This window comes from Miniopterus schreibersii, assembly GCF_964146895.1.
Source record: "Miniopterus schreibersii genome assembly, chromosome: 8".
Taxonomy (NCBI): domain Eukaryota; kingdom Metazoa; phylum Chordata; class Mammalia; order Chiroptera; family Miniopteridae; genus Miniopterus; species Miniopterus schreibersii.
This window is the reverse complement of record NC_138109.1, coordinates 20,575,978-20,599,492: the sequence shown is the minus strand read 5'-3', so window position 1 is coordinate 20,599,492 and position 23,515 is coordinate 20,575,978. Positions and strand designations below refer to the sequence as shown.

General features: G+C 54.2%; 3 protein-coding genes across 9 annotated transcripts in view; 2 read left to right on the top strand and 1 right to left on the bottom strand.

Annotated features, from left to right (window-relative positions):
• STK40 (serine/threonine kinase 40) overlaps positions 1-4,616 on the top strand; it is a 37,915-nt gene extending 33,299 nt beyond the window's left edge. For both annotated transcript variants that reach the window (XM_081144921.1, XM_081144920.1), the window contains exons 9-11: positions 86-205; positions 604-688; positions 2,292-4,616. In XM_081144921.1, coding sequence (XP_081001047.1) covers positions 86-205; positions 604-688; positions 2,292-2,510 — 424 coding nt within the window. In that variant the 3' untranslated portion in view covers positions 2,511-4,616. The remainder of the gene's footprint in view (positions 1-85; positions 206-603; positions 689-2,291) is intronic.
• Positions 4,617-5,981: 1,365 nt separating this feature from the next.
• On the bottom strand, positions 5,982-22,578 carry SH3D21 (SH3 domain containing 21). 6 transcript variants are annotated; one of them, XM_081144911.1, is made up of 17 exons: positions 22,515-22,574; positions 22,193-22,350; positions 22,034-22,097; positions 21,653-21,771; positions 21,345-21,435; positions 21,112-21,167; positions 20,963-21,008; positions 20,719-20,819; positions 20,515-20,601; positions 20,290-20,332; positions 12,844-12,937; positions 12,699-12,751; positions 12,505-12,599; positions 11,631-12,376; positions 11,465-11,528; positions 11,320-11,392; positions 5,982-6,049 (listed from the first exon to the last, which is right to left on the bottom strand). In XM_081144911.1, the coding sequence occupies exons 1-16, from the start codon at positions 22,516-22,518 to the stop codon at positions 11,321-11,323; spliced, it is 1,893 nt and encodes a 630-aa protein (XP_081001037.1). In that variant the 5' UTR covers positions 22,519-22,574; the 3' UTR covers positions 5,982-6,049; position 11,320. The 6 variants fall into 6 exon arrangements, 5 of the variants coding, with proteins under 5 accessions (XP_081001037.1, XP_081001036.1, XP_081001040.1 ...); XM_081144910.1 differs by lacking the exon at positions 5,982-6,049 and having other exon boundaries at positions 11,094-11,392; positions 22,515-22,578; XR_013999374.1 differs by lacking the exon at positions 5,982-6,049 and having other exon boundaries at positions 11,228-11,392; positions 11,627-12,376.
• EVA1B (eva-1 homolog B) lies at positions 8,914-10,442 on the top strand. Its single transcript, XM_081144940.1, has 3 exons — positions 8,914-8,954; positions 9,357-9,453; positions 9,747-10,442. The coding sequence occupies exons 2-3, from the start codon at positions 9,387-9,389 to the stop codon at positions 10,172-10,174; spliced, it is 495 nt and encodes a 164-aa protein (XP_081001066.1). The 5' UTR covers positions 8,914-8,954; positions 9,357-9,386; the 3' UTR covers positions 10,175-10,442.
• Positions 22,579-23,515: the final 937 nt, after the last annotated feature.

Below are 23,515 nucleotides of genomic sequence, written 5' to 3'. Positions count from 1 at the left end.
CACAGTGAGTCCTAGAGTCCTGGGCCGGACACCCAGCACCAGCCCACCCCACCTGAGCCTTCTCCCTCTCCCTCTCTTGCATCAGGGATGGGCGGGTTTCTGAGAGCACCGTGTGCCTCATCCGGAAACTGCTGGTCCTCGACCCCCAGCAGCGCCTGGCCGCTGGTGATGTCCTGGAGGCGCTCAGTGCCATCATCGCATCGTGGTGAGTGGGCTGGAGCAGGGCTGGGCTCTGCCCATCTTGCCAGGAAAGGAGTCTGAGGTTGGGCCTGTTTTTCTGCCAGGCAGAGTCAAATTTCAGGTTTTCCCCACAGGCAAGATTGGGAGGGTCCCGGCAGCACTGGGGTCTAGCACCTCCTGCCTGCCAGTCGATGCCAGTGATGGAGGGGCATTATCTCATTGAGTTCTTACCACACACAGCCTGTGGGGTAGAAATTGTCCCCATTATTGGATAAGAGGCTTGGAGAAGCAGTATTGATCATGTCAGGAAGGGGCTGAGCTGGGACGCAGCCCACGTCTTACAGCAGTGGGGACCTGGCCTTCCCGGGGAGCAGGGGCTGGGGGCTGCTTGGAGCCGAGCTGACCTGCCTGCCTCCCCTGCAGGCAATCCCTGTCATCCCTGAGTGGGCCTCTGCAAGTGGTTCCTGACATCGACGACCAAATGAGCAACGCAGACAGCTCCCAGGAGGTGAGTGTGGAAGGGCAGGCAGGCCGTTACCCAAGTCCTGAGGGACCAGGCTCCAGGGAAGACAGGTGGGGCAGGGACAGAGGTGGCAGCTCCCAGCAGGCCTCAGGGCCTTCTCAGCTTTGTCCCCAGCTTTTGGAGTGGGAAAGGGAGGCCTGAGTCCTCGCCCTATGCTGCCTGGGACCTGCCGTGTATCTGGCTCAGCTGGTGGGTCTGTGGCCCGAGAGGGCAACTGAGGTGGAGGGCCCCCAGCAGGGAGCCTCCCAGTGGCCCAGCCTGGCCCTCTCCCAGCTTCCTCTTCCTGCCCACGCGCTCTGCCACGGGTTGGCCCTTTAAACAGTCACATTCTCTGCCCCTCTGACTCACAGGGCTCAACCTTCCTGCTTTTCATTTTCCAGATGATTCATTTTCTCCCAGTTTTCTCTTTTCCCTTGTTTCCCGCACTGGAGAAAGTTCTGGACCCAGAGTGAGGGCAGAGACCTCAGTACTAGGCAGCAGCTACTGGATGATCTTAGGGTGCCCCCTGGAGGGCAGAGCTGGGCCAGGCCCCCAGGAGGGATGCCGTGGTCCCTCTCGGCCCGCCCTGGAGATCCACAGCAAGCACCAGGTAGGGAGGACCAGGAGACCCCAGCCTGGGACCACAGCAGAGCCTCCCGGCCCTTGAGAAGAGTCCCAGGCCCTACCCCCAGCTCCCAGCCATCCCAGGACTGTTCAGCAGCTAAGAATGGTCTCTGGCATGTAAGGAGCGCCTCTCATTCAGTCCCGTGAGGCGAATGTTCTTATCCTCGTCTCAGAAATAGGGTTCCCAGTCCCACAGCTTGGAAGTAGTGAGCTGGATCAAGAACCCAAGTCTGAGTCCATAGCCCTGCTTTTCCCCTCTACTGAGTAACACAGGGACCCACCACTTCAGTGTGTCACTATCTGCCTGGGCCACTCCACGAGGCTCAGTTTGGGGCAGGATAAAGAAACATGGTTGCCCAAGTGCTGAGTACCCCAGCCCTGGGCCTCTTTTTTTTTTTTAATGTCTTTATTGATTTCAGAGAGAGAAAGCTATTAATATCAATGATGAGAGAGTCATTGATCGGCTGCCTCCTGCACACCCCCTACTAGGGATTGAGCCCACAACCCAGGCATGTGCCTGCCTGGGAATTGAACCGTGATCTCCTGAATCATAGGTCGGTGCTCAACCGCTGAGCCGCGCCTGCCAGGCTAGGGCCTCTTTTATAACACGTGCCCTGCACTGGTCCCCCAGGGGTCTCGATAACCTCTCTGAGGGGAGATTACTGCTCCACTTCGCAGGCAAGGAAGCTAAGGCTTCGGAGGTAATGTGACCTCTCCCAAGGTCAGTGAGTTAGGAAGTGAGGGATCTGGCTCAGATCCCAGGTCTACTTCAGCTGAAGCAACAACACCCAGGGTGGCCAAGGTGAGGTTCAGGTTGGCTGGGGGCTTCAGGGACCCGTCCACACTGGCACCGGCTAGGTCGGGTCCAAGGGTGAGGTGTCTGGGGAGGGAGCCTCTGGATCGATCTAACACTCACTCCCCTGCTCTTCTCTCTCCATCTGGCCACTCTTGTCTCTCTCTCTCTCTCTCCCTCTGGGCCTCACAGGCGAAGGTGACAGAGGAGTGTTCCCAGTACGAGTTTGAGAACTATATGCGGCAGCAGCTGCTGCTGGCTGAGGAGAAGAGCTCCATACACGAGGCCCGGAGCTGGGTGCCCAAGCGGCAGTTCGGCAGTGCACCACTGGTGCGCCGGCTGGGCCACGACGCACAGCCCATGAACCCCTTGGACGCAGCCATCTTGGCACAGCGCTGCCTGCGGAAATAGCCTCAGGCAGGGGTACCAGCACCACCCGCCACCTCTTCCTGGCCCCCCCGGCCAATGTCCTGCTTTGGGGCTGGGCCCTGGAGTGCCGAACTCTCTCCCAGGCTGCCACGGGGACAGCCAGGGACAGCCCAGGTCACACATGGGGTCAGCAGAGGTACCACGAAGCTACCTTTTGGAATGATTGCTTGATTGTTTGGTTTTTTAATCTGAGAAGCCTAGATGACTAATCTGCTTTTAATCATGACGTTTTAATCTACCTCTGTCTCTTTAACCATGCTGTCTCTGGACTGAGTGAGAGGGAGGAGGAGGGAGCCCACCCAGCCACCTGCCCCGGGCAGCTGCCCCCCACAGTCCAAATAAGCTGAAAGTGCAGCTCTCTGCTGGCTCTCAAACGAATGCCCACTCCCCGCCGCTCTCCCAGGCCCCTCCCATGGTCAGTTTTCCTCCCCTTCTGACCCCAGGCCCCTCAGTCCAAGCTTTGGAAAACCTTCACCTCATCTTAAGTGGAACTCAAATATATTTATTTTTATACTGAAACCAACTTCTCTCCCATCACCAGGTGGCTCTGCCCAGGGCCACTCCCTACCCCAGCCTGGCTAGACAGCAGGGCGTCCACAGCCCTCAGATGGGCCCCTCCTTACCCCAGGCTCAGAAGCCCCTTCTTGCCGGCCCCTCTCCACCTCCAGCCCACCAGTCCCTCCTTGCTTCTGGTGATGGGGAGGCCTTTCTGGACTTGGTTCTTTCTCCCATCTCAGTCGCTTCTCTGAGGTGCTGTACACTCGCATTAACCCTGGTTTCCTTCTCCGCCCTCAGCGGGTACCGAGGTAACACCAACATCGATGTGAAAGGGTGCCTGGTGGTCGGGCCGGGCAGGGCATGCTGGTCCAGCCTTGGACAGGTGGCCCTGCTTGCGCGCCCTCTCGCTCCCCACACCCCTCTCTGTTCAGAGAATGGTGGGGACATCACTCCCCTGCCCTGCCTCATAATAGATGTGGTGTCTCTCCCAGCAGACTCCGGCCAGGTCCTCCATGGGCTGCAGGGCTCTTGGGAAGAATTGTGGGAACTGGGGTCCCATCTGGCTTGAGAACAGCCCTGCTGCCCTTTTTGAGCCGAGATTTTGAAGTGGATGCCCTTCTTGCCAGAAATGCTGTTCTCACCAGAATGCCCCCCTCCCACGCTCCCTCACTGGACTTGGCCCTGCCCAGTGCCAAGCAAAGACCTTCCCCCAGCCCCCCACCAGACCCCCTTGGAAAGGCCAAGTGTTCCCCTCCAGGCAGCCCTGGGCCCCTAGGCTCTTCCTGCCTGCCCTTGCTCCACAGTGGGAAGGTGACCAAGGTCTGTGTGACCTTGTTTCCCAGTGTGAGCTGCCCCTCCCCAAAAGCTGACTCACTGTGAGTGACTTGGACAAGTTCCCAAACCTCCTTGTGCCTCAGTTTCCCCATCTGGAAAAAATGGGGCCACCTCTTGCCAGCAGTAGCAGGGCCACCCATGCCCCTTCCTCCCCATCCCCCCCTCCCAGCACTTGGGCGCCTCGTGCCTCTGCCTCAGTGGGTCTGAGGGAGCCCACCTGAGCCCAGCACTTACTCCCCTTGAGCACCAAGCTCTGCCTCTGTCAGCTAGCTGTCTGGCCGCTGAGAGCCAGGGTGTCGTGCTATGGGGTCGGGGGATGCCCTCTTTTCTATATTTATTTCAAAAAGAAGTCTCCTAAGGGAGTAGAAATGCAGTCCAGCCGAGGGACCCCAGCCCTGTGGCTGCCCTCCTGTGAGGGGCTCAGCTGTGCCCCTTGCCCAGCAGCCTGCCCAGACCCTCCAGGCCTGCTTGCCATGTGTGGTCTTTCTCCTTTTCAAAGCAATATCCTACAGGTCTGCAGAGCCCTGTCAGACGGAGGTCCCTTCCGGGGTCAGCCCATGTGTCTGATTAATTTATAGCGAAGCAACTGAGAGGAGGTTGGGTCTGCCCTCACTGACTGTCACACGCTGAGAGAAGTCCAATTGTAAAGAAACAAAACAAAACAGAAAAAGTCACAAAAAAATTTGTATAAAGACATATTTTTGTACTACATGGGGACTCTTCCTGCATGTCAGCAATAAAACTTCCTGATCTGGAGCCACCGTGGCCTGTACTGTCTGCCGTTCTTGCCCTCCTCACCTGCCGTCTCCGTGTCCCACCAGCCAGGCCTCCCTCCCGTCCCAGCAGGCAGGGCAGGATTCCTGCAGCGCTGGGCTCTACCACCAGGTGCGCCGGATAGGCGCCCCCCCACACACCTGGGCAGCCAGCTGGCCACACGCCTTCTCTGTCTTGAGTGGGGGAGGGGACCAGAACTACTCAGCATTCTCCATGACCGGCTTGGTCCAGCTTCCCCTCAGTCCCCAAGAGGGAAGTCCCTGCTTGGCTTGGCTCAGCCAGGGACCTGTGCAGGAAGAAGGTATCCCAGAGCGGCAGCTGCTTGCAGAGTACTGATCCTCTCTCCCTGCCAAACCCCCATCGGAGGTGGAGAGAACTTAGCCAGACAGAGACCACCCATGTGCCTACATGCCCATCCGGGGCAGCTGGCGTAATAAGGGCCAGGCCAGGCCCTTTCCTGAATCACCGGCTCCTTCCCTCCCCTCCATAGGAAGCCAAGAAGCTTCCTTCCTTTCTTCTTTCCTTCCTTCCTTTGCTTAAATTTAGACTTTGCAGATTGAGCACTGAAACAGTGAAGCTAGAGGTAGTCTGGCCCCTCCCCTCTCCAGGCACACTACCAGGCCCAGGCACACTTACCTTTGTGTTCAGGAACCCACACAGGCCCAGGTCACAAAAAGAGCAGAGACCCATGAAGGAGGATGTCCCAGTCACTGTCCACACAGCCAGAGGGGGTGGCACCTCGCCAAGATGTGAGAAGGCCCTGGTTCTCTGCAGATACTTCAGACCAGACCCCCCAGGCCCCTTATCCCCTTCACCCCACAGCCCCACACCTACCCAGGCATCCACGTGGCTCCCCGTCATCCTGTCCTCTCCCAAATCGATAGGAATTTTGCCCATTTCATCGGGCCCACATCTTACCTGTCCTGGATGCACCGCCAGAAGGGGCCTCCCTCCCAGCCCAGCACTGCCTTTCTCGGGCTCTTCCAGCCGCCGCCCTGGCCTTAGCTCCACATTCAGCCTCCCTCGTGAACCCACCCGATCAGCCTCTGTTCTGCGCCAGCCCAGTATCTCCTAAGCACCGACACGTGCCAGGCAATACCCAGACAGCGAGCCACATGCGGGCAGGGGCTGTCCCTCTCACTTGTATCCTCGGCACCTAAAACTGCACTCAGCTCGCATGTGAGAACTGTCGGTTTATTCAGCAAAGCGTAGATTGCTCTCCACCAGTTTTTATTGTGAGCCCCTGAGGCAAAGGAAGGAGAAAGGGCCAGAAGGGTGTGTGTGATCAACAGCCTCCTGTGGTCCTGAGAAGTCGAACAAGAACTGAGAAGCTTCCATCAGTTGTAGCCACTGCCTGGTCTCCACTGTCCTCAGGAGGAAGAGCTTCAAAGAGAAGCCCATGGGCGCCCAGCTACCTGAAATGGGAAAGGAAGTGAGGAGATGGGTTCTCTCTCCATGGCTGAGTTGTTCAGGCTCCCAAACCAAGTCAGCTGTGAGCTCTCGCCTCCCTTGCTGGCGCACCCCATGTCCTATCAGCCACTTCTCACGGCTCCCTGCGACCACCCGGTCTGAGGTCTGAGCCCCATTCTCTCACTTCCTGGCCTCCCTGTTCCCTGCGACAGCCCAGCCACACAGCAGAGAGGCAGGCACACACAGAGACAGAAACACGTATGTGCCATGCAGAGGCACACACCCCCAACACGCAGGGTCAGTCACACAAGCACGGCCGAAACACTAATCTTCACATAAGTGGCAGGCATTCAGCATGTTGGCACAACCATGGAAACCCACCGATATCCCAGCCAGGGCTCAGATTCTGGCTTCACCTTCCCCTCTCAGCTCAATTTAACATGGCTGATGGCATCCTGGTCCTGGCCAGGTCTTCTTCCCTGGTCACTCGGCTCTCCTGGCTGATTCCTCCTCCATGAGACCCCATCAATGCTGGGGCTTCCGGAGCTCAGGCTTCAGAACCCTTCTCTTCTCTCCCTGCGCCCTGGTGACCTCACCCCCTCCCGGGGTGTTCAGTCCATCTTGGACGTTGAGGACTCACATACATTTCCAGCCCAGACGCCGCAGGGCTCCCTCCACCTGCCTGCCTGACACCTCCACTCGGATGGCTACTGGACATCTCAAATCTATCTCAAATGAAACTTGGGATTGCCCAAAACCTGCTCCCCACCTAAGCTTTCCTCAGGTGTGTGGGCCCAATACTAAGCAGCTGTGGTATATTCCTTTTTCCCTGGCGTCCAAATCCCACGCCGGAAGTCCTGTTGACACTCCCTTCAAAACACTGCCTGAATCGGATCCTGTCTCACCTCCTCCACCGCCCATCCCGGCCCAAGCCTCTGCCACTGCTGGCCTGGACAGCTGCCAGCCTGCTCGCAGCTCTGCTTCCATTCTCGCCCTGTGTGGCCCATCCCACGCTGAGCCCCTACAGGGACCTCTCCAAAGTGCGTCACGGAACCATGACACTCTCCTGGTTAAAACTCCTGGGGCTCCCCATGACACTCACATCTAAGCTCCTCCATAGGGCCCATGGCCTCTTCCTGATCACCCCACCACCCCCTCGCACCTCTCCACCCCTGCGGGAGGTGCCCTAGGACATTCTACTTCAGGGGCCTCGCCCTTCTTCCTGGCCCTTCTTCCTGACCGGCATTCAGCCCCAGATCCTGGCATGGCTGCCCCCCAGGATCTAGCCCTCACCTCAGATGTCCTGCTGGAGAGCTGCCCAGGTGTTCTCCATCACATTTCCCGATTCCATCAGCCTCTGAGCACTCAGCAGCACCAAGATTCTCTTCTTCGTGTATTGTCTGTCTGTCCACCTTAGTGGCAGCTCCATGAGACAAAGGTTGTGTTTACTGCTGAACCCCCAGTATCGGAAACGCTGGGCAGGGTGCTCGGTTAGCATTTGTTGACTAGCGGCTGTATACAGACGTACACACCCCCACAAAAATGCTCAAGCAGATACAACACGAAAATAGACACGCAAATATACAGATATGGGCAGAAATAGTGCCACATGCTCACAAAACAGACTAAACAGCCACAAAGACACAAAGGAGTCCCTTTCCCACGCCCAGGGGAGCCAGTCCTAGTCCTTTCTCCATCCAGATCTGCCCTCTGCTTGAACCCAGTCTCAGAACCCGGAGTGGGGGTCTCCAGCCTGGACAGAGAGGGGGGGGGTCAATGGCCCACAGGCCTCAGGCAGCGCCTTCAGCTATGTCTGCAATTTCCTCTCACCCCCTTCCTTCCCTCCTCCTCTCTAAGGCTCCCGCCAAGAAGGCCTCCCCCTCACCCCAGCCCTAGCACAGGAAGGGGGGCCCACAGGGGGGGCTAGGAGTTTAGGCAGGAAGACGACCCGGGCCCACACACTGATCACACCACACATTGCAGCATAAGCCCTGAGCCGATATGGAAACGCATGTGCACAGGCAGGTTTAGCCAGAAAGGAAAGGCATTTTTGCCACGCACTCTGGTGCAGAACACGGGCCCTCAGAGGCCCCAGGCTGGGTTCTGCAAGGCTGGCCTGGGCCTGGCTTGAAGCCTGAGTCCAGCATTCATTAACCCTGCTGACCAGAGCTCCAGCAGCTGGACACGCTCACCGCCTGGGCCCTGGGAGGAGGGGAGGAGAGTCCCTTCCGTCAGATTGTGGGTGAGGGTCTGGGGGAGCGCTGACATCTGGGCTGGGGGAAAGCAGGCAAGTCTTCCCTGGGGAGGGAGCCTCCTGGGATGAAGACCAAGGGTTAAGAGCCCAGCCAGGCTACAGGGTCAGAGAGCAGTGGGTTCCGATCCTGGCCATTTGGTCAAGTTTTCCAATCCGTGACTCAGTTTACTTACCTGCCAAGTGGGGATAATGACAGCGAATGACAGGATTATTTAAAAGGATTAAATAAAAGAATATTGTAAAGGGTTTACCTGGCCCATTGCCCGACTCCCAGGCAGAACTCCATCCTCATCATCATTATTATTATTGTTGTTGTTAGTAGCCTGGGGGCGGGTCCCTGGAACCCGCCTCCCCTGCGGTTTCCTGCGGGGGAGAAGACGCCCGCCGGCCGCTCCCCCTCCTCTCCCCTTCCTCCGCCGGCCCTTTCCCTCCCCTCCTCCCCCGCCCGCCCCGCCCCGTCCCTCCTCTTTCCTCCGAGGAAACTTTCCGCCCGCCGGTCCCTCGCCCGCGTCCGGCCCGCGCTGCCGCGGCCTGGGAGCCGAGCCGAGCGCGCGGGGCGGCCGGGGCAGGACGGGGCGGGAGCGGCCGGGGCCCGGTGTGCGCCGAGCGGCCGCCAGAGGCGCCGGGGCCGGCCCGCCGAGAAGCGGGCGCTGACAGTGAGTAAACCCGGGCCTGCGGGGCGGTGGGTCCCCGGGGACGCGCGGGATGGGAAAGGGAGTCGGCCTCCCCTCCCGGAGCCCGCCCGGGACGAGCGGAAAGCATCCGCGTTTCTCCAACATCTCGCTCCCGGGACGCTCAAACGGGACCTCTTTTGGGGACCTCCCGAGGGGGCGGGGCCTCCTGCGGCCCACTCCCTGACCCCCAGGTTGGAGGGGTGTCGGCGCGCAGGGGGAGGATCCCCAGGCAGGGCCCAAGTCTGCAGCGGAGGCAGGACGCCGCTCTTTCCTGCGTGGAACCTGGGGCTGCTCTTCCAGGGAGAGGAGCTGCTCCGAGGAGGAAATGGGGTCAGGGTCAGCTTGGGGACCGGGGATTAGGATCTGACCATGCTCGCCTCGCAGGCTGACAAGGGAGCTGCCCCCCGGAGCAGCATGGATGCCCCCCGAAGAGACATGGAGTTGCTCAGCAACAGCCTGGCGGCCTACGCACACATCCGCGGTGAGGGTGGCCCGAGGCATGCACCCCGCCCCGCCCCTCTGAGGCCCCACTGCGCCCCTTCCCTCCCCACTCCTTTCATTATAATCACACACACCCCACAGCTAGTCACAGCCAATTACCCCCAACCCTCACTCCCCCACCCCACTGCCCCGTGGCGGCTACCTAATGTCCTTCACGTATGAAGTACTGTCCTTGCCCCCCCCCAACCTAAAACCTGGAGTCTTTTCGAGATGCAATGACTATGACTCCCACCCACCTGGGCCCCTCCGTGACTTCTGCCCTCTGACCTCCAGCTAACCCCGAGAGCTTTGGCCTCTACTTCGTGCTGGGTGTCTGCTTTGGCCTGCTGCTAACCCTGTGCCTGCTAGTCATCAGCATCTCCTGCGCGCCCCGCCCGCGGCCCCGGGCCCCCACGCAGCGCCGGGACCCCCACAGCACCCTAGAGGCGGAGGACGACGACGAGGACGAGGAGGACACGGTGACGCGGCTGGGCCCCGACGACACACTGCCTGGCCCCGAGCTGTCCGCGGAGCCCGACGGGCCCATGAGCATTAACGTCTTCACGTCCGCAGAGGAGCTGGAGCGGGCGCAGCGCCTGGAGGAGCGGGAACGGATCCTGCGGGAGATCTGGCGCACCGGGCAGCCCGACCTGCTGGGCACCGGCACCCTGGGGCCCAGCCCCGCAGCCACGGGCACCCTGGGCCGCATGCACTATTACTGACCGGGCCTCGTTCCCACAGCAGGGCGCTGCGGGCGCTGGACGTGCACAGGAGCTCATAGCCGTCGCGGGACCTTCCCCTGCGGGCTTAAGCCGGCCCCGCCCCCACACTCCCACGGTGCTATTGGGTGTGAATCCCCGCCCTCTTGGGAGGCGCCCTTCCCCAGTCCAGCCTGAAACCCTGGGGGGAGGGCAGGACACAGGGTCCCCACCCCCGCTCCAGGGGACGGTTAAGAGGTGAAGTGACCAATGAAAGCTGCGTTCTTAGTGACTCAGTCTCCCTCTGTTACCCCTGCCTCCAACATTCCTCAGGCTCCTGTCATGCAGAGGGCCCCAGGGCTGAGACCCCACTAGACTCCTTGACTTGACCAGGCTGACCACCTCCATCACTCCATCCTTAGCACACTTGCTTGCGTTCACTTCTCAGACGGCAAAAACACACTCCACCACGTCACCAGTCTCACACACAAGTATCGCTCAAATTCCTCACTCACAGATGCAATCCTTACAGGCATGCGCCTGGCACATGTCCCCCCATCCCTGCAAACGCCCAGGTTCATGCATCACTGCAATCTCACACACACACACACACACACACACACCCAGGCCTGGGAAGCCCGACCTTGACGCTAAGGTGCCCCAGTGTAACCACGTGTGCCTGAGCTGAGCTGTGGAGTTTGAGTCTGGGCTGAGGTGCGTTTCTGTGAGTCCTTCTGAGCGGAGAGTGGGGCCAACTGGGAGGGGTCTGGGGATTCGAAAGCAGGGCCGCTGGCGCACAGCTGGATTCTGGATTCCGGATTCCGGCCGCAGGCAAAGCCTGACCCTGCCTGGGCCCGGCCCCTCCTGCCGGCTGGAGCCCGAAGTAGACGCGCCCCCCCAACCCCCGCCATCCGGTGGGTAAAAATAGCCGTGCGCAAGCCTTGGGAACAGTAATGAGAGCCACATGTTGGCCAGATGTGCCAGGGAGAGACTGCCAGGAATGCAGAGCGCCAGCCTGGCCCTGGCCCCGCCCCCGCGGCGAGGGCCCCACCCCCGCACGGACCGGGCAGGCGTGGTGTGCATACACCGCAAAGTTTACTCTCTTGGCTTTCCCGAAGTTGTGTGCAAGGACGTGGGTGGCTGGAGGCAGACACCCCTCCGGGCCCCACCTCAGTGCGTCTGCGTCTGCGTGTGGCTGGAGCCTGGGCTCAGAGATTCCTGGGTCCTCAGCTTCATCTGAACCTAGTTGGGAGAAGGCGTCAGGGCGGGCAGGCCACTAGCCCCGTCCCTGCCGGGGATCCGCACTGCACCCACCTCCAGCAACCGACGCTTCTCCTTCTCGCTCTCCAGCTCCTCCCAGACATCCGCCAGCTTTTTCCTGCCAGCAAGAGAGCGAGGGGTAGGGGTGGGCCAGGGCTGGCATCAAGTCGCCCCCTGCCCTTCTCCTTCCCACCCCCCCTCCTTGCCCTCCCCCACTTACTCCATCTGCACCGCCATCAGCTCCAGGGCCCTCCTTAAAGACTCCACCTCTTCCTTTAGCCTCTTCACATCCTCCGTGTCGCTTTTGCTGTCTGTGGGATTTTGTGGCACCAGTGAATGGACGGTGGGAGTCTCTTGATGGTCTGGAGCAGGCTTGATAGGATGTGGATTCTTTTGAGCAGGGGCTACCTCTTCGGGGGTAGTGTCATCTTTCACAGGTGTCTCCTCCAGGACGGTGGTGGGCTCTTCTGGGGGGTGGGCCTTCTCAAGGGCAGGCAGGGACCCTGGCTTAGCCTCAGATGGGAGTGTGGAACTATCCGTCTCAGCCAGGGGGTGTTCCTCTGGCATGTGGACCTCCTCTTGGGAATGAGCCTCACCGACCAATGAAGACTTGCCCTTGGACTGGGCTGCCTCCGGTAAGGGATGAAGCTGAGTGTTGTCCCCAAGAGAGGCCTCTTCAGAGAGCATCTGTTCCTGGGTCAAGGCCTTATCTAGGGTGGAGGCCTCATCCCCAGGAGGGGCCATCTTTGGGTGAGGGGCTTCATCTTCAGGTGGGACACCTAAAGCAGGGCCCTCAGACACAGAAAAGACCCCATCTGGGTTGGAGGTCTTGTCCTCTAGAGTGGGGATCTTCTTTGGGGTGGGGGCCTTACGTGGAGACAGGGTCTTCTGTGGGGGAGGGGTCTTGCCTAGAGTAGAGGTTTTATTCACAGGGGGGGCCTTTGCTCGGCTTCTCTGCTCTTCCTCCTGCGGTGAGGGGGTAAGGACTCAGCTGAGGGCTCCCCTTGGCCTGGGATCCTTCACCCTCACACACCATACCCCTGGGAAGCAGACTCTGCCCCGGCTCCCACTCTCCCATATTTCAGGTCTCCCACCTGACCAACTGCAGGGCGTTGCCGGGAAGCCAGGGTTCTGGATCGCTTTCTGCCAGGGTGGCTTGGACCCCCACTGAGGAGGCTGCCACTGGAGCCTATGACAGCAGAATGTCAGGGGTCCAGGTCTAGTAGGACACAGTCTCCCCCCCCTGTCGCCCAGTCCTCACTCAACTGAGGGAGGCAGCCTGACTTACCAGAGTCTCGGGAGGGGCGCTTCTGACCATCTCCAGTGGGTGTCCGAGATGGCCTGAAACACACCCGCATCAGACCCAGGGCATGCGGGGCAAAGAACGGCATTTTCTTTGTACTCCTCCTTCCCCCACCCACCCTGCTCCTCACTTGGCTTTGCTGGGCCCAGTATGAGCTGTCATCAGCTTCTTGACTGTAGGGAGGGCTGTCTTGGGCATCATCTTTTTTGGTTCCTTAATGGGAGCTGGGAGGGCAGAGGTGAGTGCATTTGTTCTCACTTATCCATCTGAGAGCGGCTGCCCTGCCCTGTGCTGAGCACAGGGATTAGGGGCAGGAGATGAATCATATTTGACTCTGCCTCTTGGGAGCTCTGGGGAAGCTGACCACCCTCAGGCCACATGGCCATAGGCAACTGTGGGAGCACCTCGAAGAGTGGTCAGAGGTGGTTCTGTGGGAGAGATGGCTCCAAATACTGCCAGTTTTTTAATCCATGCTTTTCTAAGACCTGCTCTGATCAATGCCATGATTGGGTCAGACTTCATCTCTGTGCTGGACCCCGGCAACACCTTCCAGTCCACCTTCCCTGACACTTCTTTGTCTCTCCATCTCATTTACTCTCTAAGAGATCTCACCCAGTCTCCCGGGTTTAATGATCACCAGCAGGCCAACGACTCCAACGTTTCCATTTCCAGCTCCTTCCTCTTCCCTGAACTCCACACTCATATTCAACTGTCCTCCCATTATTTGCACTTAGAGAGCTAACTGGCATCACACACTCAACATAACCAAAATGTACCTCTTGCTTCCCAACCTCCTTGCCCCCTGAATCTGCCCCTTTCCCAGTGTCCCCATCTCACCCATTTGCCCACTTGCTCATATGACAAAATGAGTGATCCTTGACCTCTTTCAGACCCTATGCTGCACACACCCAACTCACCAGTAAATCCTGTCTGCTCTATCTTTAAAACATGTCCTAAACCCACCTCTTGTCACTAACTCCACCACTAAGTGCTCCAGGTCAAGTCACCACCACCGTCACCTAGACCGCAATACTGCAGTAGCCTCCAACTTGGGCTTTGGCTGCAGTCGCCTTTTGCCTACGGTGTGTTCTTCCCCCAGCAGCCCACGTGAGCTCATGTTCTATCGGGGAAGCAGACATAAACAAAACAAGTAAAACGGGTAGTGTGTTAGTTATGAAGTATTACTGAGGAAGGATAAGTATAATTTTAAAAGGGGTGGTCAGAAAAGGCCCCTGAGATGACACCAGAATGAACACCTGAAGGCTGTCACACACAGTGACATTCACATCTATGGACACACGAGCAGCCACCCTAGCATATGCGCACATGCTGAAGATTACTCACGCGTGCATTATCACACAGATACGTACGCAAATCCCCAGATGACCTGTCATAGTGGGCAAGAGCATGGATCCTACAACCAGACACCAGGCTTTGAATTCCTGCTCTAGGACTCGCCAGTGTGTGAAAATTTGGGTAGGTAATTTAACTTCTTTATGGCCCAATGTCTTCATCCATAAAACATGGATAACAACAGTAAACATCTTATAGAGTTGTGAAGTTTGAGGGACTTACTCCATGTAAGGTGCTTAGAAGAGTGTTTGGCATATAGCTGAAGTTCATTAAAATGTTTATTTTTATTTTATTTTAATGTTTTTATTGATTTCAGAGAGAGGAAGGGAGAGGGAGAGATAGAAACATTGATGATGAGAGAGAGTCATTGATCGGCTGCCTCCTGCACACCCCCTGCTGGGGATTGAGGCTGCAACCTGGGCGTGTGCCCTGACCAAGAATTGAACCATGACCACTTGGTTCATAGGTTGACGTTCAACCACTGAGCCACATGACTGGGGCCAAATGTTTGGGGTTTTTTTAATGAGTTAATAAAACAACTATATAGACTTCAGGTGTACAATTCTGTAATACATCATCTGTGTATTGTATAGTGTGTTCACCACCCCAAGTCAAGTTTCCTGTTAAAATGTTAACTTTGACTTCTGCCTCCTGTCTTACGACTGATGAGGTGCCCTGTGGGCCTCTCCCACTAGATAGCAATTATACCCTGCTTAGGATACAATCTTGGGGCACTGTTAAACTTAAAGGAGGTAGCAGAGGGCCACAGAAAGGGAGCAACTGGGGACAGAATGCTGGTGAGAGGGCAGCCCTACTATGGCTACTGAGCCTGGGGTCAGTAGCCAAAAGTAGAAGTCAGTCCTCTCTGGAAGAAGTTTTCCCCTACTAAGGTGTGCAGGACTCCCACAGATTGAGATCAAGTCATGAGCTCGCACACAAAGATCATAAAACACATGAGAAGACAGGCTACAGAGCAAGAGTCGGGAGACACAACACAGAGCAGATACTGAAATTGTCAGGTAGAGCACACAACACAGCTCTGTATAAAATATTTGAAGAAATAAAGGGTAAGCCTTCAAATAAAGGAGCCATCAGAAATAAACGGGCAGATGTGAAAAGAAAAAAAAGAAAGCTAAACTACTAGAGATGAAAATAGCACTCTTGAAATAAAATGCAATGTATAAGTTAGACAGGAGATTAAACACAGCCAAAAAGCTAGAGAGAGAATTAGTAAACTGAAGTACAGTGAGACAAGGAGTGAAAAATTTGAAAGCAATGTTTAAAGGAATGGATAATAGAAGCAGGGCTTGACTATGGCTGAGTTGGTGGACAAATTCGCACCCCACACAACTATAAAGCTGGACAGAAATGACAAAGCAGCTGTTTCAGTGTGCTGGAAATTGACCTAAGGCATAAAATAATCTGAGAAGCATTTATGCTTGGTGGGGTTCTTGCCTACCCCTCCCTCCAACCTGACTCCTACCCCCATTTCCCAGCCCACATTGAGCTTCTGAATGTGGGACAGGTTGAGGATCAGCAGGTTCACTGTCATGGTTGAAGGGACCTCAGATCAATTTGGGGTATAACCTTGGACTTGGCATTGATTTCATAGATATGATACCAAACCCACAAGCAACCAAAGGAAAAAAAACAGATGAATGGGACTTCATCAAAATTTAAAACTTTCGCCCTGGCTGGTGTTGCTCACTGGTTAGAGCATCAGCTTGCACACTGAAGGGTCACAGGTTTGATTCCCTGTCACAGGTACCTGGGTTGCAAGTTCGATCCTGGCCCTGGTCGGGGCACGTGCGGGAAGCAACCAATCAATGTCTCTCTCTCTCTCTAAAATCAATAATAAAATAAAAAAGAATAGCAGGGCAGATTTGGTCCATGAACCATAATTTTCTAATTCCTGGTCTAAACACCCCAATTAAAAGGCAGAGATTGTCAGACTGAATAAAAAAAGGAAGATTCAACTACATATTGTGTACAAAGGATTCAAAAACACTAATAGGTTGATGATAAAGGTTGGAAAAAGATATACCACACAAATAGTAACCAGAGTAGTAACCATATATTAATATCACAAAGCAAAGTTTAAGAAAAATTACTAGACAAAGAGGAAGAGGTCATAATGATAAAGAGGTAGAGATAACAATAACAAATGTATAACAACATTTGTGTCTAACAACAAAGCCTCAAAATACATAAAGCAAATAGTGACAACTGAAAGGAGAAAGAAATAATTCAACAATAATAATTGGGAGATTTTATTCAGAGGAAGCTTAAGACTTTGAATTTAGATGGTAAAGTTAAATATAATTATGGTTAATATAGTCTAAACTCACCAATTTATCACCAAAGGCAAAGACTGACAGACTAGAGTAAAAACAAACAAAAAAAAGTAAAAACAAAGGTACTTTCTAGAGATCTGTTTGTGGCACAACAATTTGCACAGAGTTAACACAACTATACACTTAAACATGAGCCCTGGCCGGTTTGGCTCAGTGGTTAGAGCACTGGCCTGAGGACTGAAGGGTCTGGGGTTCAGTTCCAGTCAAGGGCACGTGTGTGGGTTGCAGACTCGATCCCCAGCCCTGGTCGGGGCGCATGCAGGAGGCAACCAATTAATGTGTCTCTCACATTGATGTGTGTGTGTCTCTCTCTCCCTTCCACTCTTCCTGAAAAGCAATGGAAAAAATATCCTCAGGTGAGGATAAAAAAAAAATTTTTAAGTGATTAAAATGGTAAATCTTAAATTTTTTAAACCACAATAAAAAGGTACACTAGAAAAAAAATGTTTTAAGTACTTGAATATATTAACAGCTCAGATGAGACTGAACAACAACAACAACAAAAACAGAGGGGGAAAAAACATTCTTAGAAATGAGACTATAACTGCAGATATAGAAGAGACTTAAAAGATTACAAGAATCCAGCTGGCCTGGCTCAGGGGCGGAGTGTCATCTATGAACCAGGAAGTCAAGGCCTGACCCCCCTCAGGGCACGTGCCCAGGTTGTGAGCTCGGTTCCCCAGCAGGGGGCGTGCAGGAGGCAGCCGGTCAGAGATTCTCTCATCATTGATGTTTCTCTCTCTCTCCCCCTCTCCCTCCTCTGAAATCAATAAAAACATATTTTAAAAAAAGATTATAAGAGAAAATTATAAACTTTACACAAATAATTAGAAAACATCAATTAAATGGGTAACTAAGTAAATATAAGTCACTAAAAAGGATTCAAGAATTGTAAGCAGATTTTTGGCCAACCATTGTTAACTAGGGATAAGGGGACAGAATGTGGTCTGTGAAAGTCTCCTAAGTGTGAGATTTCCTCCCCTCCCAGTTCCAAGGTGGAGCCATTCGAAGAGCAGCTGTAAAGGGGTCTTTGCAGATGTAATCAAGTTAAGATGAGGTCACAATGGATTAGGGTGAACCCTAAACCAATTACTGGTGTCATCAGAAGAGAAGAACTTGGACACACACAGGGCAGAAGACCATGTAAAGACAGAGGCAGAGAGACAGAGAATGGAGCGATGTATCTACAAGCCAAGGACTGCTAGCAACTACCAGGAGCTGAGGAGAGACAGGGAAACGTTCTTCCCCTAAGCCTTCACAGACAACACAGCCATGGCAACATCTCCATTCAAATTTCTAGCCTCCATAAATGTGAGAGATTACATTTCTATCATTTTAAGGAAAGAAAGAGGAGAGAATTTCAGCTAGACTTGTTTATAACCATTAAAGAAATTTAAATGTTTTTTCCCATGATGGAAAAAAAACACAGGGCCAGATGAATTTCACCAGCTTTCCAGAAAGATGATTCTCATCTTATATAACATCTACCAGATAATTAAGAAACAAAATGCATACTCCCTAACTCATTTATGGGGCCAGTATAATACTGATAAAGAGATGAGGACAGTAAAAATAAATGCAAAAATATTAAGAAAAAATGGGAAAATATCTCAACAGGAACATTCCATTTAAAATCAGAAACAGCACAGCCAGGCGTGGCTCAGAGGTTGAGCATCAACCTAGGATCCAGGAGATCAGGGTTCGATTCGCGGTCAGGGCACATGCCCGGGTTGCGGGCTGCAGCTGATCAATGACAATCTCATCATTGATGTTTCTCTCTCTCTCTCCCCCTCTCCCTTCCTCTCTCTGAAATCAATAAAGATATATTTTTTAATAAATAAATAAATAAAATCAGAAACATGTTAGTGATGTTCAGCATCACTACTATTCAGTATTGTACTAAGATCCTAGCCTCTCTAATTAAACAAAAAATTAAAAGGTGTAAGGAAAAGCCCGGCTGGTGTGGCTCAGTGGTTGATCATGGACCTATGATCCAGGACATCGAGGTTCGATTCCAGGTCAGGGCACATGCCCAGGTTTCAGGCTTGACCCCCAGCAGGGGGCATGCAAGAGGCAGCCGATCAGTGACTCTCTCATCATTGATGTTTCTATCTATCTCTCCCTCTCCCTGAAAATCAATAAATAAATAAGTAAATAAAAGGTATAAGGGATGGAAAAGATAGAGCTATTATCATTGCTCACAGATGACATTACTGTCTTCATAGAAAACTTACTAATAATCTATAGATAAATTTGTTGGAAATAAACAGTTACCACCATGGCTGGCTATAAAATCAATATAGAAATATCAATGTATTTCTATGTTTCTATAATAAACAGAAGGATATCTAATTTTTAAAAAGACAATAAAAATTATGAGGTATCTAGGAATAAATCTTACAAAAGTTGTATAAAAGTCACATGCAGAAAATAATAAATGATGTTGGCACTGATTGTCCATATGGAAAAAGGTATAATTGGATCACCCTTTAAAATCAATGCTACATAGATGAAAGCACTTAAAAATAAAAAGCAGCACTTTAATAACTCTCTCTCTGAATTTGGGGCAGAAAGGATTTTTTTAAACAAAAAGAAAACCTGCTAACCATTAAATAAAAGATTGATGTGTTTGCATTAAAATTAAGAAAAAGAGAAGACAAGCCACAAACTGAGAGAAAAATATCTGTAACATGTATAACCCATAAAGGATTGATAGTCAGAATATAGAAAGAACTCTAAAAATTATTACTAAGTAGGAAAATGTAAACTAAGTCCACAAAGAAATGGTATTTTGTACCTACTAGATTCACAAAAATAATGAAATCTAATAATACCAACTGTCGAAGAGGAGTTGGATCAATAAGCTCTCTTATACACAGATGTGAAGTGCTGAAGAATATAATCACTTTGGAAACCAATCTCACTTTATCTCATAAAAGTTGAACAGTCACATACCCTATAATTTATCAGTACTGCTCCCAAAATCATATCCTAGAGAAGCAATTATACCTATATACCAGAAGAAAGGCGCATGAATATTCACAGCAGCTCTATCTGTAATAGTAAAAACTAGAAACAGTGAAAATGTCCAGCACCAGGAAGAGACCAGGTACATAAACTGTGGCAATATTATACAGCAGAGAAAAAGAAATGAACTACATGGATCAATCTTAGAAACATAATGTTGATTGGAAACAGCAAGTCCCAGAGACTATAAACATATGATACCATTTTTATAAAGCTCAAAAAGAAGCAAAAATAAATTAATTGATATCTTGTTTAGGCACATACACATGTAAATCAACTTAAAAACTCATGAGAACTACAAACACAAAATTCAGGACCGCGGTTACGTTCAGTGTGAGGGAAGCAGAACTGGGAAAAGCAGGAGCACAGACTAATGGCGATGTTCTAGGTCTTGGGTTTCACTGACAGACCATGGATTTCCGTGAAGTTTTAAAACACATATGTTACATATATTTTTGGCATGTGTGAAATAGTACATTAAAAGATAAATAAAAGGACACACATCCCCACAGACACATATACACAGCTACTCATATAAACACTTATAAGGCACATGAACATACATAAAGTCTCGAGACCCAGACATCAATTTTCTTACAAAATGAAACAAATCTAAACATACTGATAGCTGCAATCCCAAGACACACCGAGAAACATGAACATATTGACATATATACAAACACTGACCCAGCTACATTCCTATCAGAGCCTTAACCCACCAGGACATAGCTCCTAAGTGGGTGTGCTGGACCACTGGGGAGCTGTGGGAGTTTATGGGCAACTGGGTTGATGGGTCTCTCAGGCAACCCCCACTGGCAATCCCAGGTTTCCAGGGTACCCACCTGATTCTCGAGGTGATAATTTTCGTGGGACCAGCTTCTTCATCTGTGCAGAAAAGAAGTATCAGAATCTGACGAGAAGCCCCCACATTTCCAGGTCCACCCTCCTTTAGGGGTGACCCTCCACCTGTGTCCAGAGAGCACCATGATCTCCAACTTTGTCCAGAGCAGCCTGTCTGTTCCCCCTCTGCCCCCTCCCCACCCCCCGGTGTCTGGCTCCATACTCACTGGAGGTGGTGGGAGCACAAAGTTGTCTGGGAACACTCCTCTTCTACCTTGAGACTCTCCTTCCCACCAGCCCTCATCCTCTGTAATCTGGGAGAGAAAGATGCTGTGGGGAGGTGAGCCAGGTCCCCAAGCTCCTTACTCCCGGCCCCCGCCCCTTCTCAACAGGCCCTTCCCCGCACCCTCCCCTGCCCCTGCTTCTCATACCTTCCTCAGGACTTTCACCTCGTCTCCCCTCCGCAGTGCCAGCTCATCTGGGGCCTCGGGCTGGTAGTCAAACAGGACCCTGTAGGTCTCAGGGAGGCAGGCTAAGGGGAGGTCAGTCCTCTGAAGCCAACTCCGCTCCCCAGTCTGCGGCTCCCTCCGCCAACAGCCTAGCTGGGTCCCCACTCTCTGCAGTCAAAGTGGCTCTGGGAAGGGCTGCCCAAGGGTTATTTGGCTGGGTGCTCACCTGTCCGCAGGTAGTCTGGAGGGCTGTGACAGGCCAGGGTGCTCAGCTAGTGAGAGCAGGGAGAGGGAAGGGCAAGCTGAACCTCCAAGCCCCCCCCCCCCAATGCTGCACGAGGAACACCACCTCTGTGCCCACTCCACCCAGTTTACCTTGGGAGGCTGCTGGGGATCAGGGCTGATTGAAGGCATGTCTGGGTTATCAAGGCCTGGTGAGGGAAAGGGGGGTTAGGGAAGATGCTAATCCCCAGGTTAGATCATAGAAGAGGTCAAAGGGGTCACAGGGTCAAGATGTGTGGATCACAGGCTCCGGCCACTGGGAGGGTCATTGGAGATTGCAGAGTCTGGTCACAGGGTCTCACGGGGTCAGAGGGTCCAGGTCTCACTTGGGGGCCCACTGTTCAGCAACTCCACAAAGTTGGATGGGAAGGCTCCCAGCTGCCCATTCTTCTTTCCCAGCCACCAGCCGTCCTCAATCTGGGGAAGGGGGAGGACGCAGGGGCATCTGGTTCTGCCCCAAGGGTCTCTCCAGAAATCATACTCTCTTGGTTCTGCCCCAGTTCTGCCCAGTGACCCCGTCCATCCTTGCTCCCTCGCTTTCCCATCGCCCACACCCTCACTTCACTCATCTCCCCTCATCCGGGGACATGCTCCATCATCTCCCCCAAATCCTTGCATCCCCTCATCCCCTCACCTCCTTTATCACTTCCACAATCTCTCCAGCTTGCAGCTTCAACTCGTCCGCCTGCTCCGGGCTGTAGTTGAAGTTCACTTTGCACCATCTTTGGGGGCTCGGAGATTTGGCAGGGCGACCTGGGATGGGACGCGAACGAGGCCGCTGCAGCCGGGCGCGCCAGTCCCTTGAGCTGGGGAAGTGCGAGGGGAAGGCAGCGCCAGCGGCTGAACCGCCCGGCCCCGCCCAGGGCGGAGCATTGTGCTCTAGAGCGAATCACAGGCCGCCCAGCGGCACCGCGGCTCCGCCCACAGAGGCGCCGGCCCGGGCGAGTAGGGGCCCGCAGGACAGCGGCGCCCGCGCCCGCCTCCCCCTCACGGCGCCCGCCCGCCAGGCTCTTACCTCGGCTGCGCGCACAGCGTGGTCGCGGCGCCTCTCCCGCGCAGCGCAAAGTCTCAGGGATCTCCTGGAAATGAGGGACCGGGGCAGGGGGCTCTCAGCTCCCGCGGGTGAGGGCTGAGACCCCTCGCGCCGCCAAGTCGACCCCCGGCCCGGCCTCACCTGCACCAGGCGCTCGGGGAAGAAGCCACAATGTGCCCCCAGCTCTCCACGCAGCCAGCCCCGTGTGGGTCCCTTGCACACCTGTCGGACCACGTCCCCGGGAGCCAGACTCAGCTCGCTCTCCTTCTGCGCGCGGTATCCGGCCAGGACCAGCACCTCTGCGGGCGGAAGCGCGGCCCAGAAGGGCCCAGTCAGGGCCACCTGGCCATGGTGCGAGTCCAGGACTCGGGGTGGAGGACAGCAGAAAAGTGGGTCGTGGTGTAGGCTTTTGTTGTGTTCCACACGGTGTGTAGAGAGGCCACCCCAAACCCTCTGCACGTACCCATAGCTTCCGGGGCGCCTTCCACAGCCGGGCAGGGAAGACAGTGCGATCCCGCGGGCAGCCGAGCACTGGGCCTGGATAGGCTAGGACCCGGACGGTGAAGCAAAGGAGGCGGAGACACAGGCGGATAGGCTAGGTCCCGCTCCAGGTGCTGAGAGTGGGTGTGGGAGAGGCGGCCCGGCTCAGCAGGTTCGGCCCCCAACCCCGGGGGTGAGGAATCCAAGGTCTCCGACCAATTCTGAGATCACAGCTCCCCCACCTGCTCTTGCCTGCCTAGTTACCTGAATTTTCAGTCTAGCTGCCTCCGGTCCTCCCAACCTTGGCCCTGAGGCTCCCACCCACCCTTTGCAGAGCTTTCCCGGCCTATCCTCTCCCTACTGGTAAGCCTTTAGCTTCAGGGGAAAAGGTGGGAGAGGCACATACCAGGGTGGGGCGCCCCCTGCAGGTAGGAACCGCTCCAAGGCGGGAGCTGGGTGGAAAGGGGTGGTTGCTCCGGTGGGCACAAAGCTACTGCTGGTATACTCAGCTTTCCCTGGGAGGCGTATATCCCTCCCGGGCACCCATGTACCCCTCTACGGGAAGTGGAAGAAGAGGGCAAAGACGGTCTCAGTTTGGTTTCAGAAAACACCTCCAGATTCTGGAGCGGAAGGCAGGAAGGAACTTTAGCTTTCAGTGCTGCTGCTGGCTACAGCCAGCCCGGAGCTGGCAAGGGCGGAACGTCTAGGCCCACCTAGTGCACCTAGTGCCCATCCCCTGTGGGCTAGGCTTTCAGGTAATCTTCCTGCTCAGTGGAGAGCACAGAAGGCTGTCTGTTATCCACACCCCTTGGCCCCAGCCCCACCACCTTGGAAGCCAAAGTCCTTGCTCATGCATGACACACCACAGTGAAAACACCTTGTTCTCCTGGGGTGTCCAAGGTACAGGATAAAGCAAAACCATTGGGATGGGAATGCAGTCATAAGCCAGCGGAACGATGGCTGGGGCTCCTCCCAAAACAAGTT